Here is a 12,911-nt window from a genome sequence, read left to right as displayed (position 1 = left end):
CAGTTAACACAGGCCTCTTAGGTGGGGATCCAGAATGAAAACTCAGACCTCTGCTCACAGGACATCTGCCCCGATGGCCTGGACAGGGGCCGTGGGCTCTGTGGGGACCCCTGGTGTTGCTGTTGTTTAGTCACCAGGTCATGTCTGACTCTCTGTGACCTCATGGACTGTAGCCCGCCAGGCTCCTCTGTCCATGGGGTTCTCCAGGCAAGAATACTGGAGTGAGTTGCCATCTCCTTCTCCAGGGGATCTTCCCAACTGGGGATTGAACTCACGTCTCCTGCATTGGCAAGGGGATGCTTTACTGCTGAGCCGCCTGGGACTCTCTCCCCACGCTATTCTTGCACTGACAATCCCCAAGAAGTGCCCCCAGGGAAGTCGGTTCAGAGTCCCCTCAGATGCGAGGGTGTCCTCCCTGGATGTGATGAGATGGAGAGAGGGGTTTTAGTGGACGACTTTCTTTCACTTGTTTTACAGGAAGAACACTTATTTCTCCCACCTTACATTATTTGGGATTTTTTTTAAAAAAAGGATTTAAAAAAAAGACCCAATTGGGTGAAAGATGTCTTGCCCCAAGAATAGATATTTGATCTCAACACGCACAGAAACCTTTGAGTCGTTCTCCCTGGCAATGCCCTCCTGATGCCTTTCAGAATGAGACCCACTGGTCCCATTGAGACCCACTGGTCCCTGGGAAACCTGGGAGGAACCAGATCTCTTTTAGTGTGGTGGCCCCCTGGTCTCTCCTCCTTGGCTTAAAGGGTCTTTCAGGGGCTTCATCCTGGGCACTTCCTTGGTCTAGATTCCACCATGTCTGAGCAGGGGAGAAAACTGGGCTCAGGGAGCCACTAGATGGCCTCTGTGAAGGGAAAGGTGTAGTACCAGGCCCCTTCTGCCCCAGAATGGGGTGGCGGGGAAGGTGGCAGAAATGGGGGAAGGTCTGCCCTTCCTTTCTGATGGTGATGCGGGAGGGGGTGTATATGCAGATTTGTGCCTCCAGAGTTTCCTTCATTTTCAATGCAAAGCTCATCCTCTGAGTGCTGCCTTGACCCGCTCCTCTCCCTGGCAACTGACCTCTCACCACTTCTGTCCACTGCCCACTACGGGAATAAGAGCGGGGCATCCAGACAAGGGGTGATTCCCAGAAATGGCCATTTCTAATGTCCATGTCCATTCCAACGAGGGTTAGACCTTGTGATTTCCTTGGTCATGTTGTTCATCTGCTTTTCTCACCACGCTTGGCTTCAGTTTCTGTTTCCCGAGATCCCAAGGACGGAGGCAGAGAGCAGCTGGTGACGCTGGGCTGGGAGGAGTGGCTTGGGCGTGGGTGTTGTGGGGATGGCCCAAGGCAGAGAGGATTTGCGACTTGGTGAAGGAGCGCTTGTGGCCTCCAGAAGGGACAGAGAAGACCCCGAAGTCTAAGCATACCTGGTTTTTTTGAAAGCACTAAAACCTATGCATCCTCATCCTTTGGAGAGCCTGTGTACTTGAGGCAAGGGCACTGAATGTTTGAATAAAAGTAGAAAATGGACAGAAGGTCTGATTTTCTCTTGATGGAGCTCTTAGCTTTTGTGGAGTTTAAAAAAACAGGGAGGGAGATTCCAGGAAAGCCCTGGAACCAGCCACATGGGCCTGCTTTATAGTCTGGGCCCCTTGCTCTTCTGGCTTTTTCTTAATCAAGAGATTTAGATCACTTGACTTTTCCTTAAATTTTTTTTTGTAATGAAACTTTAATCCTCAGTTACTCTTGGAGTGTATCCTTGACTTTCTGCAAGGAATAGCTCCTTTCCTTTGAAAAGAGAAGAGATGGCTCTGCATTTTTGCTGTTGAACACAAGGGCGGGGAGGGGAAGTTTCATTCTCATAAGCTGATGGCACCTCGGGCTGCTATGCACAGAACATGAAGAGTTATTAAATAGCTGCTAACTCCCAGCTTCTGGTTGTTTGACTTTTCAATGCATGAAAAGATCTGATTTGTTTATCAGATTTGACCTTTTAGTTAAACTTGGCCCAGACCCATGGTAACATCAAGGCGTTTTCCCTAAAGCACAGGCTACTGCAGAGACCCAGAACCACAGGAAGTGTCAAGGCTGGAAAATGCTTATCTCACCCACCCCCAAGCTGATGCCCAGAGCATGGAGGCCACTTCTTGCACAGCATCTTACTGAGACATGGCAGAGCTGATGCTCAAATTTTGACCTCCTGACGTTTCAGCCCTGGTGACTTAACCTTTCTTGTAGATGAATGGTGTGCCCTAAACTGAATGTTGGCTACTGTGACTACGACCATGCCTTTGAGACCCACAGAGGTGGGAGGAAGAAGGGGAGGGGGCCAGAAACTTGGAGGAGGCTTGTCTGGTATCAGCCAGCAAACCGTAAACAGCAGCCGCCTCGGCACTCAGGAAGGGCCAGCAGTCTCCCTGGAGTTGCAGCCCTTTGGGCCTGAAGTGAGGATTAATCAGAATGCAGGGGACCTTAACTTTCCTTCCAGGGACAGGCTAGGGGATGGGGCAGCAGAGGAGGCCAGCAGGTGGAATAGTGATGTCTAATCTGTTCTCTAATGGAGAGATGGAGATGAGTCCAAGAGGGCTGATGTCTACACCTCTGCTCGACCAGCCTGAGTTCACCCAAACATACCAGGCCTGATATGTTCTGGAGTCCCATCTGGAACTTAGTTGGGGGCAAAGCCAGAAAGAGAAATTTCCTGGAACTTCTTCCAGAAACTTCCAGCTTGATCTAGTGTCCAGACACACCCAGTGATATCCATGGTCTGAGCCACAAAGAAAGAGTCTGAAGTCCTCAGGGTTTGAGACACTGTTGGGCAGGAAAGGGAGACGTGTGTGTGGTGTGTGTGTTTGTGTGTGTGTGTGTGTGTGTGTGAAGCAGGAGGGAAGGTGAGCAGAGGGAGCACTGGGCAAAGGCAAATAGGAAGAAGGGTGTGGAGTAGCCAAAATGTCCAGGTGGGATGGTCCCTGGAGGCCTCAGAGAGCAGACTCTCCACAAAGTAGAGCCTGCATCTGAGAAACTGAGCATCCGGGTGGAGGGGTTGTACAGGACTGAGGAGCAAGTGCGGGAAGATGAGCTGGAGGAGACTGTGTCCGGCCTAAGGAGCACACGCATATGCTGGGAAATTGAGCCAGGTGGTAGGGGATAAGAGCCACGAGTTTGGGATTCCGACTGCTAGCGGGGGAGGGGGCGCTGTGTGTGAGGAATGGGGAGAAAGTGGTCATGTGGGAATCTGGAGCTATGGTCCAGGACTGAGGGGTCTGAGCTGGAATCAAGCTATGGAAGTGGAGAGGAAGAGGCAGAACCACTGGGGGGCTGGGGCTGGAAAGGACTGGTCAGCTAGAGATGGAGCAAGTGGGAGCTGAGTGTCGGACATGTTGGAGAGTTGGATGTAATGGGAATTCCTAATAATGTGCTTTCCCAACCTTGAGAAATTTCACAGAAATAGCACTCGGAGAAACAGCATATGTTACGAAAATGTGTTCAGATTTTTCTTCACGCTTCTCTTAGAATAATAGCCTTGTTACAAACCCCAAAGCCAGACCCAGAAGGGAGTATGACTGGGATCATGAAAGCATGGACTTTGGAACACCAGGTCGGCGTCAGGTATGAACACTGCCTATGCACTTGCTGACTGTTCCTGAGACTTTCCTAGAAGGGAATGGCCTGGGGTAAGAACAAGATCTGGACTATGTCAGGGTAGTGTCTTGGGGAAGAAAGATCAAAGAAAGTTTTGTAATCTGCCACTAGAAATAAAAGCTGGACTCAGAGTGGACTCTGCCCCTCAGTCCAACAGAGGCTGCAGGTCCCCTGACCCATTGCACCAGATTTTGTGTTCTGTCTTCATTCTTGTTGCTCACTCCTGGGCCATTAGGGCAACAGTCAGAGACATTGCCATTTACAAGGTCACATGTCTTTGCATCGCAGCAGCATTTATTGAAACAGATTGAGACAACCCAGAAGGCACGGCACCCACAGACAGTCATAATAAGAGGGAGACCCAGAAAGTGGCCTCCCCTTCTCCTGCCCACCTGCTCTGGATTGGACAGAGTCCCCCTGCGCCGGCAGGGGCTGATCTGGAGCAACCATGGCGTTTATTTTGAAATCTGTTAAGGTGTATTGAATAGCAAGACCTGTCCAAAGTCAAAAGAATTCCCCTCACAACAGGCCTCTCAACTGGGAGGTCACAGGAGGAGTTTGGCTGGAACAGGTGAACCCAGAAGAAGGCGATCAGTTAGAGAGACAAGCAAAACACAAACTCAAATGACCAAGGGGCAATTCCTGCAGGGAACTTCCCAGCCAGGACAAGGGACCTGCTGGAGTGCGGGCGGCTTCCTCTGATTCTAAGGTTGAGGGAGACCTGACTGGATGGTTAGGCTTATTCCTTGTGCCAGAGGCAGGCTGAGTTTTCATGATGCCCAGCTGCCCTGGGTGATTGGTAGCGTCCCAGAGAGCTTGGTGAATAACACAAATTGGCCGTGGGAATTTAGCAGTCAAATCGGAGTTGAGTGAAAGGGCTGGGAATGACTCTTTCTAACTGAAGCCTGTTGGAGAACCAGGAAAACAACTCCCTAAAAGGAGAAGGTGGCGCGGGGAGCGGCGGAGGGTCCTTCCCTTGTAGGAACACATGGAAGATTCTGGAAGCAAGCACACAATTTTTTTTTTTCTTCCATTCACACATTCCTTCCATGCTGGGGGGATGCAGGCGGGGCCTCTGACTCTACGCAAAGCGGACAGACCGGCTGCTCCCGCAGCTGAAGCTGGAGGCGCGGGGCTGACAGGGGACGCAGGAGTCTGGCGCCAGCACCGTGATGCTGCCCCCGGTGGCCACAGGGCCCGAGGAGATCTGGCGGCCTGCGGTGCTGCTATATGTGAGGCCCCCACAGGCGACTCCACCGCGGGAGCTGCTGACACCTGGGGGAAGAGAGGGCACAGGGAGGGCTGAATGGACCACAGTGATGTCACCAACCCCAGGACAGGCCCAAAGGGCTTCTGCGTGCATGAGCTTCCTCCTCCCCGATGAGTTTAGTGGTTCATAACTCAGACCCTGTTCTCAGCACCTCAGCCTTCTCGGGCCCCAGGCGAGAAGGAAGCGAGGACCCCCAGACTCAGTGGCAAAGCTAAAGTGAAGTGAAGGCGCTCAGTCGTGTCCGACTCTTTGTGACCCCATGGGCTCTAGCCTGCCAGGCTCCTCTGTCCATGGGATTTTCCAGGCAAGGGTACTGGAGTGGGTTGCCATTTCCTTCCCCAGGAGATCTTCCCAACCCAGGGATCGAACCAGGGTCTCCCGCGTTGGAGGCAGATGCTTTGCCATCTGAGCCACCAGGGCAACCCAGTGGCAAAGCTGCTACACCCTGATTTCCCGGGCATGCAGTTCACACATCCACCAGTGGAGGGCCCCCACTAAGCTCCCTTTGCTTAGTGCCTCAAGGGAGAAGTGGTGGTGGGGGGTGGGGGGTTGGGGGTGGGGGTGGTAGTGGGGGGTGAGGGGTTAGGGGTGGGGGGTGGTGGTGGTGGTGGCGGGGCATAGCCGGGGAGGAAGCAGGGGGCATGAAAGTTTCCCCCTCCCAGGTCTGGAACTTTCCAGGTCCAGTAGGTTAGGCTGTCCAGCTCAAATCTGCCCATCAATAGAGCCAGTTTTCTAGGGGGGTTTCAAGCAGGTACTTACAGACATTCACAGAGCCCACTCCTTCGCACAGCCTACGGGAAAGAAAAGTCTGTTTAATTCCAAGCACTGAGCTGGATTCCTTGAGGCAGCTTCCTTGAAACTTAGGCACAGAGAGGGCCCTGCTGTGTACAGATCCAATTCCCCAGAGGCAGGAAGTGCTCCCTTGAGTTTGCCTTAAATGCTCATGCTCCTTTAACTATTCACTGACCACAGAGACAAAGCCTTCTGCTTTTCAGCAGAGGTGAGTGAAGCTATGAAATCCACGTGCTGCTTCCAATAGGAATGACTTGGCCCACCCTGGATAGTGCCAATCAGGCTCACAGAAAGCATGTGAAAGGGCCTGGCACCAATGAAGAGCTACAGCATAGACTGCATCAACCTTATAATGCCCTGTTCTAGGGCAGGCCAAGCGGCAGCCTCCCGTAGGAAGCTACTGGAAGAGAGTGGATTTCAGAGCCACAAGTCTTGAATGAGGGTCCTGGCTCTTCTGCTTATTAACTGTGTGGCCCCGAGAAGGTCACTGAGTGCTGGGCCTTATTTCCTTATCTTTGGATGGGAAAAATGATACCTGGATTGGGAGGATTAAAATGAGCACAGAGCACAGGCCTAATAAAGCATTCAGAAGTTATTATTACTACTGAAGCCTGAGCTGTGCTAGCAGTGGGCAAAGATGCAGTTCCCACTTGGGTTCAGGGACGTTCACCTGCAGAGGACCAGGGCCGCCTCCTTCTAGATTCCCAAGGTTTTCCTCAGACTCACCTCTGCTCCTCGCCCTCCAGCAGGCGCCTGTAGGTGGCGATCTCGATGTCCAGGCCCAGCTTGGAGTTCATCACCTCCTGGTACTCCTTGAGCAGGCAGGCCATGTCCTGCTTGGCCTTCTGCAGGGCCTCCTCCAGCCCAGCCAGCTTGCTGCGGGCATCGTTAAGGGCTGCCTCGCCCTGCTGCTCAGCCTCAGCCACTGCGGCCTCCAGCTTGGTCCGCTGGTGGGGAAGGAGATGTGAGGATGGGAAGGTGCAGCTAGGCTCATCTGAGCCAAGGGAGCTGGGGCAAGGATCCCAGAGAAAAGTTAGGTTAACCTCCTATGAGCAGGTAGTTAATGGGACTGTGAACACAAGGGAGGTGATGGACACTTTTCATCATTTCTTCTTGATGGTGCTGCAGGGTGGCCAGAAGGGGGACATCAGTGACCTGGCTCATCTCAGCTCCTGTGCTGTGTGACGTGCCAGGGCCCCAGCCTCCTCTCTGGGCCCCTGCTTCCTCATGGGCACAGTCTGAAGCCTGATTAGGGCTAGACCTTTGCTCTTCCACAGGCAAAGGGCCTGGTGCTACAGTTTTCCTGTGCTGGGTATTCAAGCCCTCCCAGAACCCATACCTGGCACTTGGCATTTTCAATCTCAGCTGTCAGCCTCTGGATCACGCGGTTCAGCTCGTTGATCTCCTCCTTGGTGCGGCGTAGGGTCTCCCCATGCCGGATCACTGTGGCCTTCATCTCCTCACACTGGGAGGAAGTAGAGCGGCTCTTGAGGCTCAGGATGGGACATCTCATCCATCCAGGACAGCTTGGATGATTGTGCAGGTTGCGCAGTGCTCAGCCTGTGCAACCATACATGGCCACCCTGCCCTGACACCCCGATTGAGATCTGTCTCTTTCTCGCCGTCCCTAAAGATCAGAGTCCCCAGACAGAAGCAGCCTTTCCTAGCACACACTTCATATCCTTTCCAGTGCCATGTCTAGGGGGCAGGTGTTCTGGACCACTCACCTTGCTGCGGTACCAGGACTCAGCCTCAGCCCGGCTGCGACTGGCAATGTCGTCGTACTGAGCCTTGATCTCGGCGACGACACAGTCCATGTTCAGGTCCCGGCTGTTGTCCATCTTCACGATGACCGAGGTGTCTGAGATGTGGGCGTTGAGGATCTGGATCTCCTGCGGGGGGAGGGGGGCAAAAGCCAATGCATTTGGTTCTGGTGTCTGGTCTGGGTCACATGCTCTACCCCTGGGGGCTGTCCACTCCCTGGAGGAGAGTGACTCCCACTCGCCTTCATTCACACACAGGTACATCATCAGTGAGGCTGGAAGGGGCTCTAGAGGTCAGCTGAGGACAGCCTGTGACTTAACAAATAGGGAAACTGAATCCCAGTGTGTGAAAAAGGCCCGACTCAAAGTAATTCAGCAGGGAAGCTGGGGTATGAATGCCAGGACTAGTGATCTGTCCAGGAATTAAGACCCCTCTCTCACTGGAAACCCACCCTACCCACTCCCTGCACTCTCCTCCCCACGTATGCACTTTCATAGCCATGTAGAGACCTACACGCATGCAGACCAGCCACAGGCACACACAGTGCGACACACAGAGACAAAAGCACAGAAAGCCCAAGCACACACGTGCTTCACAGGCCTCGGTGCTCATGTGCGCGTGTCTGTGACAGCCTCACAATATGCCCATTTGCATGCGTGTGCGTGTTCCTTACATGCGCTCACCCCTCAGGGGGTGAATGTGCACACCGCCTCTGCTCTGGGTCCCCACACCTTCCCTCCTCGCTTCCAGGCTGGTTGGCAGGGGCCCCTCACCTCATCATAGAGGCGCTTCAGGAAATTAGACTCCTCCACCAGCGCCTCCACGTTGGCCTCCAGGTCTGACTTTCGCAGGTAGGCACAGTCCACATCCTGATGGTGGGGCGGAGAGGAGGGGGCGAGCGTGTGGGAGGAGGCCCCGGGAAGGTGCTCTGGGTGGGTGTGGCGACCCATCCCACTGGAGGTTGTGCTCACAGAGGTGTCGCTCCCTCCCTCCCGGAGCCCAGCCCCTTTACCTTCTTTAGAACCACGAACTCATTCTCCGCTGTGGCCCTCAAAGCCACCTCCTCTTCATACCTGGGGGTGAGAGAGACAGAGGCTGGAGCTGAGGAGTCAGGGTTTGGCAGCCATCCTGGGCAAGCTCTTCTGGGGGTCAATTGGCGTGAACCCTGCAAACGTCATCCCATTCTCTCCCCACTCTATTTTGTGCATTGTTTGTGGGCTAGCCCTGCCCCAGCCTGGCTTATTCCACCTGAGTCCTGCTGCCTCTGGGATGAGATCAGAGAATGCAAGCTCCATGCCCAAGTTTACAATCATCTTTCCACCCTAGATCCAAAGAGAGCTGGTGCCACGGGCAGAGAGGATATGGAGCTCAGGTCAGGAAGGGGAGCAGGAGGAGCAAGAAAGCCGTGGAACCCCACGGGGCTTCCTTACTCCTCTGAAACCATCTCTAAGACCCATGGGCCTCCAAGGAGTTGAGCTGGAGCCAAAAAATCTGAAGAAACCTAGGCTCCTACTGCCCATCCTCTTGGGTAGCGGACTGCCCATCCTCTTGGGTAGTGGGCAGCCCCTCTTGGCAGACAGGCAGGAATCTTAATGAAACTGCTTCAAGAGGGTTGTGGGCAGAGCCTTCCCCCTTAACCCTGTTATCCCAGCTGGTGCCACACTCACTTCTTCTTATAGCCCTCCAGCACCTCCTGCACGTGGTTGAGCTCTGAGGCCAGCCTCCCGCTGTCGGCCTCCACATGCTCAGCCTCCCGCCTCAGCGTCTCGATGTAGCCATTGAACAGGGGCTCCAGGTTGCTCTCGCAGCAGCGCTGGTTCTGGTAGAATTGCCACTTGGTCTCCAGCAGCTTGTTCTGCTGCTCCAGGAAGCGCACCTGCCATCCAGAGTGGGAGAAAGAGACTCAGGAGGAGCCCCGGGAGGTGTCTGGTTCCCCAGAGCTCTCTCTTCCCCTGCCCTGGTGCCTGCTGAACAGCCGGGCGCCAGGTGGGGGTTGAGCCGTGGAATCCCTGCGGCTCAGGGGGCCTTGCTCCCAGCCCCCAGGGAGGCACTGTGGGTGGGAGTGCCCCGGGCTGGAAGCCAAAGGTCAGATTCACATCCCAGGTCTGCCACTGTAACAGTAGCTTTCTCACCTCTGGGTGCTTGGTTTTCTCATTCCAAAACAGAGGTGATAATAGTACCTTCATTAAAGTTGTAAAGATTGAGCAAGTTGCTACATGTAAACTGCTTAGAAGAGTTTCTGACGCACAGGTAGTGCTCAACCAATTTAACTAAGACTTTAATTACAAGTTATTCATTTATTCATGTATGCAACAAACATTTATTGACTATTTACTGTGTGGTCCCAGGGCTTGTGCTAAGATACACACACACACACACACACACACACACACACACACACACATCTTAATTACCTACCAATCAATTTTACTCAATTCTCACAACCCTATGGGGGGAGATCTTATTTCCCCTATAGTACAGGAGAGGAAAAGGAGACCCCCAGGTATGAAATGACTAACGTATCGTCTCATAATGAGTCAGGAGCCAGGATCCTGCCTTCCTTGAGTCTCCTTCGCCTGCCTGTCACCGCGATCTATCTAGTCCAGTTCAGTGGCTCAGTTGTGAGAACCCTATGAACAGTCTCTCTAAGCAGCTTCCTAAGCTCTCAGCTTCAATTTGTTATTTAAAAAACAGAGATGATAATGCCTACTCCAGTGAGTCATTTCAAGGATTAACTGAGATCACTAAAGAAAGTGATAGTAAGACGGTCCCCCCTACTGTCCTGTCACCCCGAGTCCCAGACCTGAGTCTGGTCCTGTCTCGTCTGCTGGAGTAAGGCCCCGTGGACAGAGGAGGAGCCCACGTGAAGGGAGGTGCAGCGGTGACCTTTCTGGGAGGCAGCCAGAGGGCAGCTGGGGATTTCCCACCCTCTGCACCGGTGGGTCTCTTCTCGCCAGTCTAGCGGCCTCCCCTCCTCCATTCCCAGCTCTGCACCCATGAAGCAGCCTGGCAAGCCTGGTTGGTTGCCTATCACATCTCCTCGCCCACTACTGTCCTTGGAAGAATGCTAACAGCTAACATTTATCATCTACTTTCTATGTGCCAGCACTGATTGCACAGGAGCCCAGTTAATCTTCAAAGCAAACATATGAAGCTGGTTCTATTAAGGGGACAAGCAACAGGCCTGAGGATTCGCACTGCGAGCAGAGGCGGGGAGGTGGGGACGTGGCAGGACTCTGAGCAGAGCTCCACCTGCTTCCCAAGCTGCCCCACCACAGGCCTTCTCTTCTCCCCACTGCCCCTCTGCTCTTCCAGCACCCAGTGCCCAATGTTTCACAGCAGCTCGGATATTCCCATGTTGTCTTGTCTCTGGAAGCGCAAACCCTTTACAGTACAGACTCAATTTCTAGACCATGCTGGGCTGCGGATATAGATACACTTTGCTGGAATTACATGAGAAAAATAAATCCTTCTGAGAAGATCGGCCTGCATTTCTCTGCGGTGGCTGGCAGCCGTACGCTGGCTCCCCTAAAGACTGGGACCTTCCTGAGAGGAAGGCAGGGCCGGGGCCATCTCTGGACCATCCCAGGCCTCACTGACCTTGTCGATGAAGGCAGCGAACCTGCTGTTGAGGTTCTTGATCTGCTCCTTCTCCTCGTGCTTCACGCACTGCGCATTGGGGTCGATCTCCAGGTTGAGGGGCGTGAGCAGGCTCTCATTGACTGACACGGTGGTGATGCAGGGAGGGCTGAGGCCGCCCACGCCGCCGGAGCGGTACCCGAAGCTGCGGCCGCAGGAGCCGGCACGGAAGCTGCCCACTGCTATGCGGGGCCCACAGGAGCCCAGGGCCGAGACGCTGCGGCTGCCGAAGCCCGTCAGTCCCCGGTAGCAGGACACCCCTCGGTAAGGGGCGGCGGAGATGCAGCAGCGGCTGCCTGTTTTGGGGGCCACAGCCGAGCAGGAGCTGAAGGTCCTGGTGACGGAGTATCCTGGACTGATCCTGTAGGAACGGCACGACATGGTGTGGGTCTGAGTGGATGGAGGTTTGAGCAAGGGAGTGTTGAGGATGGCGGGTGCGCTACGTAGGATGCTTCTGGACCCACTGATCCTTCTCGGTCCTTTTATTGGTGGAGAGAGCTGGGGTTGGCTACATGAAAGAAGTGGAAAGTCATTTTATGTTGTTTATTGGCTTGGGGAGTTTGCCAACAACTCTCCAAGGACTCGTCTTAAAGGTGAGCTCAGCAGTGACTCCCGGCTTCCGTAAAAGTATTGAAGATGTTATTACGGACACTGCGTTTGCACTTTTCATCTTCAAAGCTCGTTTACATACATTAGGGTAATTAATTTTCCCGCAGTCTCCTTGTGAGATGGCCTCAACCCACACCTGGAGACGGGTTTGAACACAACAGTCTGGAGTGGCTGAGTGTGGGGTAAGGACTGGGGCCACCATCTCCAGGAAGAAGTTCTAGGGCTCCAGGTTGGAGGAGACCACCAGAGGTCATCGCCTCTGTCCTAGGGCTCCATACAGGATACGTTCTTGGATATATCGTTGTGTTTCAGGGGCAGATAGATCAAGAGAGCCCTCACCCACTCAAGGCAGCATGGCTTGGAGGTGGCTCAGGTCCAGAGAAGCCTTTTCGATCATGCTGCCTGAAGGGCAGAAGGTTGAGCCCATGGTCTTCTAGAACCTTTTGGATTCCAGCCTGAAAGGTTCTGTTCCAGGGCCTTCATTTCTCACCTACAAAACTACAAACCACTTAACTCTCAGTGGCCACAATAATGACCTCTTGTGGATAATGGGAAGCCTCCCTTTAGACACTTTCTCCCACTTGACTGAAAGGATGGGAAAACCCAGTTCGGAGGAGCCCTGATGCTTCAAACTTGGTCTGGACACTATCTCTTGGCTCTTTAAGAAGAAACAGGTCCTGTGAGTCCCAGTTCCTTCCAAGACCACCAGCCAGGGGAGGGGCTCACCCTGTTTGCCAGCCCTGGAATTGTCACTCCTAGAAGAACATTCAGAGACTGCTCTGCACAGAGACAGGGGAGGAAGGTGGCTTTTCTTATTTGAGGACACTGTGATTTCTGGCTCCCATGGGCTCTGGAATCTTGGTTCTTTCCAAAGTCCCCGTTTCCCTATGTGTCCTGGGGTCCCTTATTAACATAATGATGGTTATTCTTTAATGTTTATTGAGTATAGACCTGGGGATGTCGTCTGTACACCCAGGGAGGCTCGCCAGGCCCCTGAAGGGTTAGGAACGTCAGGAAGAAGGCAGAGGAACTTCCTCTGAGGGCGACAACTCCTGCAGGGAGCCTGCCAGAGCCGAATGCTGCCCCTGTGCTGCTGTTCCTGAATCCTCCCTAGACGCCCCACGTTCCATCCGGGGTCTGCCCTTGTCTTCACTGACCCACTGCAGGTCTTTGCCCAGCACCAGGCTAGCTGGT

General features: G+C 53.8%; 1 protein-coding gene across 1 annotated transcript; it reads right to left on the bottom strand.

The window, feature by feature from the left end:
* LOC102184223 (keratin, type II microfibrillar, component 5) lies at positions 3,916-11,603 on the bottom strand. The gene is made up of 9 exons (XM_005679937.3): positions 11,070-11,603; positions 9,137-9,345; positions 8,482-8,542; positions 8,243-8,338; positions 7,433-7,597; positions 7,045-7,170; positions 6,432-6,652; positions 5,673-5,704; positions 3,916-4,918 (listed from the first exon to the last, which is right to left on the bottom strand). The coding sequence occupies exons 1-9, from the start codon at positions 11,487-11,489 to the stop codon at positions 4,725-4,727; spliced, it is 1,524 nt and encodes a 507-aa protein (XP_005679994.2). The 5' UTR covers positions 11,490-11,603; the 3' UTR covers positions 3,916-4,724.

This window comes from Capra hircus, chromosome 5, assembly GCF_001704415.2.
Source record: "Capra hircus breed San Clemente chromosome 5, ASM170441v1, whole genome shotgun sequence".
Lineage (NCBI taxonomy): Eukaryota > Metazoa > Chordata > Mammalia > Artiodactyla > Bovidae > Capra > Capra hircus.
The sequence above is the reverse complement of the archived record's forward strand: the minus strand, read 5'-3'. Positions and strand labels throughout refer to the sequence as shown.

Excerpts from the sequence above, each read along its gene's own strand:
- LOC102184223 (XM_005679937.3), bottom strand. The coding sequence starts at position 11,489 with ATGTCGTGCCGTTCCTACAGGATCAGTCCAGGATACTCCGTCACCAGG. Across the intron at positions 9,346-11,069 it reads TCGCTGCCTTCATCGACAAG|GTGCGCTTCCTGGAGCAGCA; the intron begins GTCAGTGAGGCC and ends TCTGGATGGCAG. Across the intron at positions 6,653-7,044 it reads TTGAAAATGCCAAGTGCCAG|CGGACCAAGCTGGAGGCCGC; the intron begins GTATGGGTTCTG and ends CTTCCCCACCAG.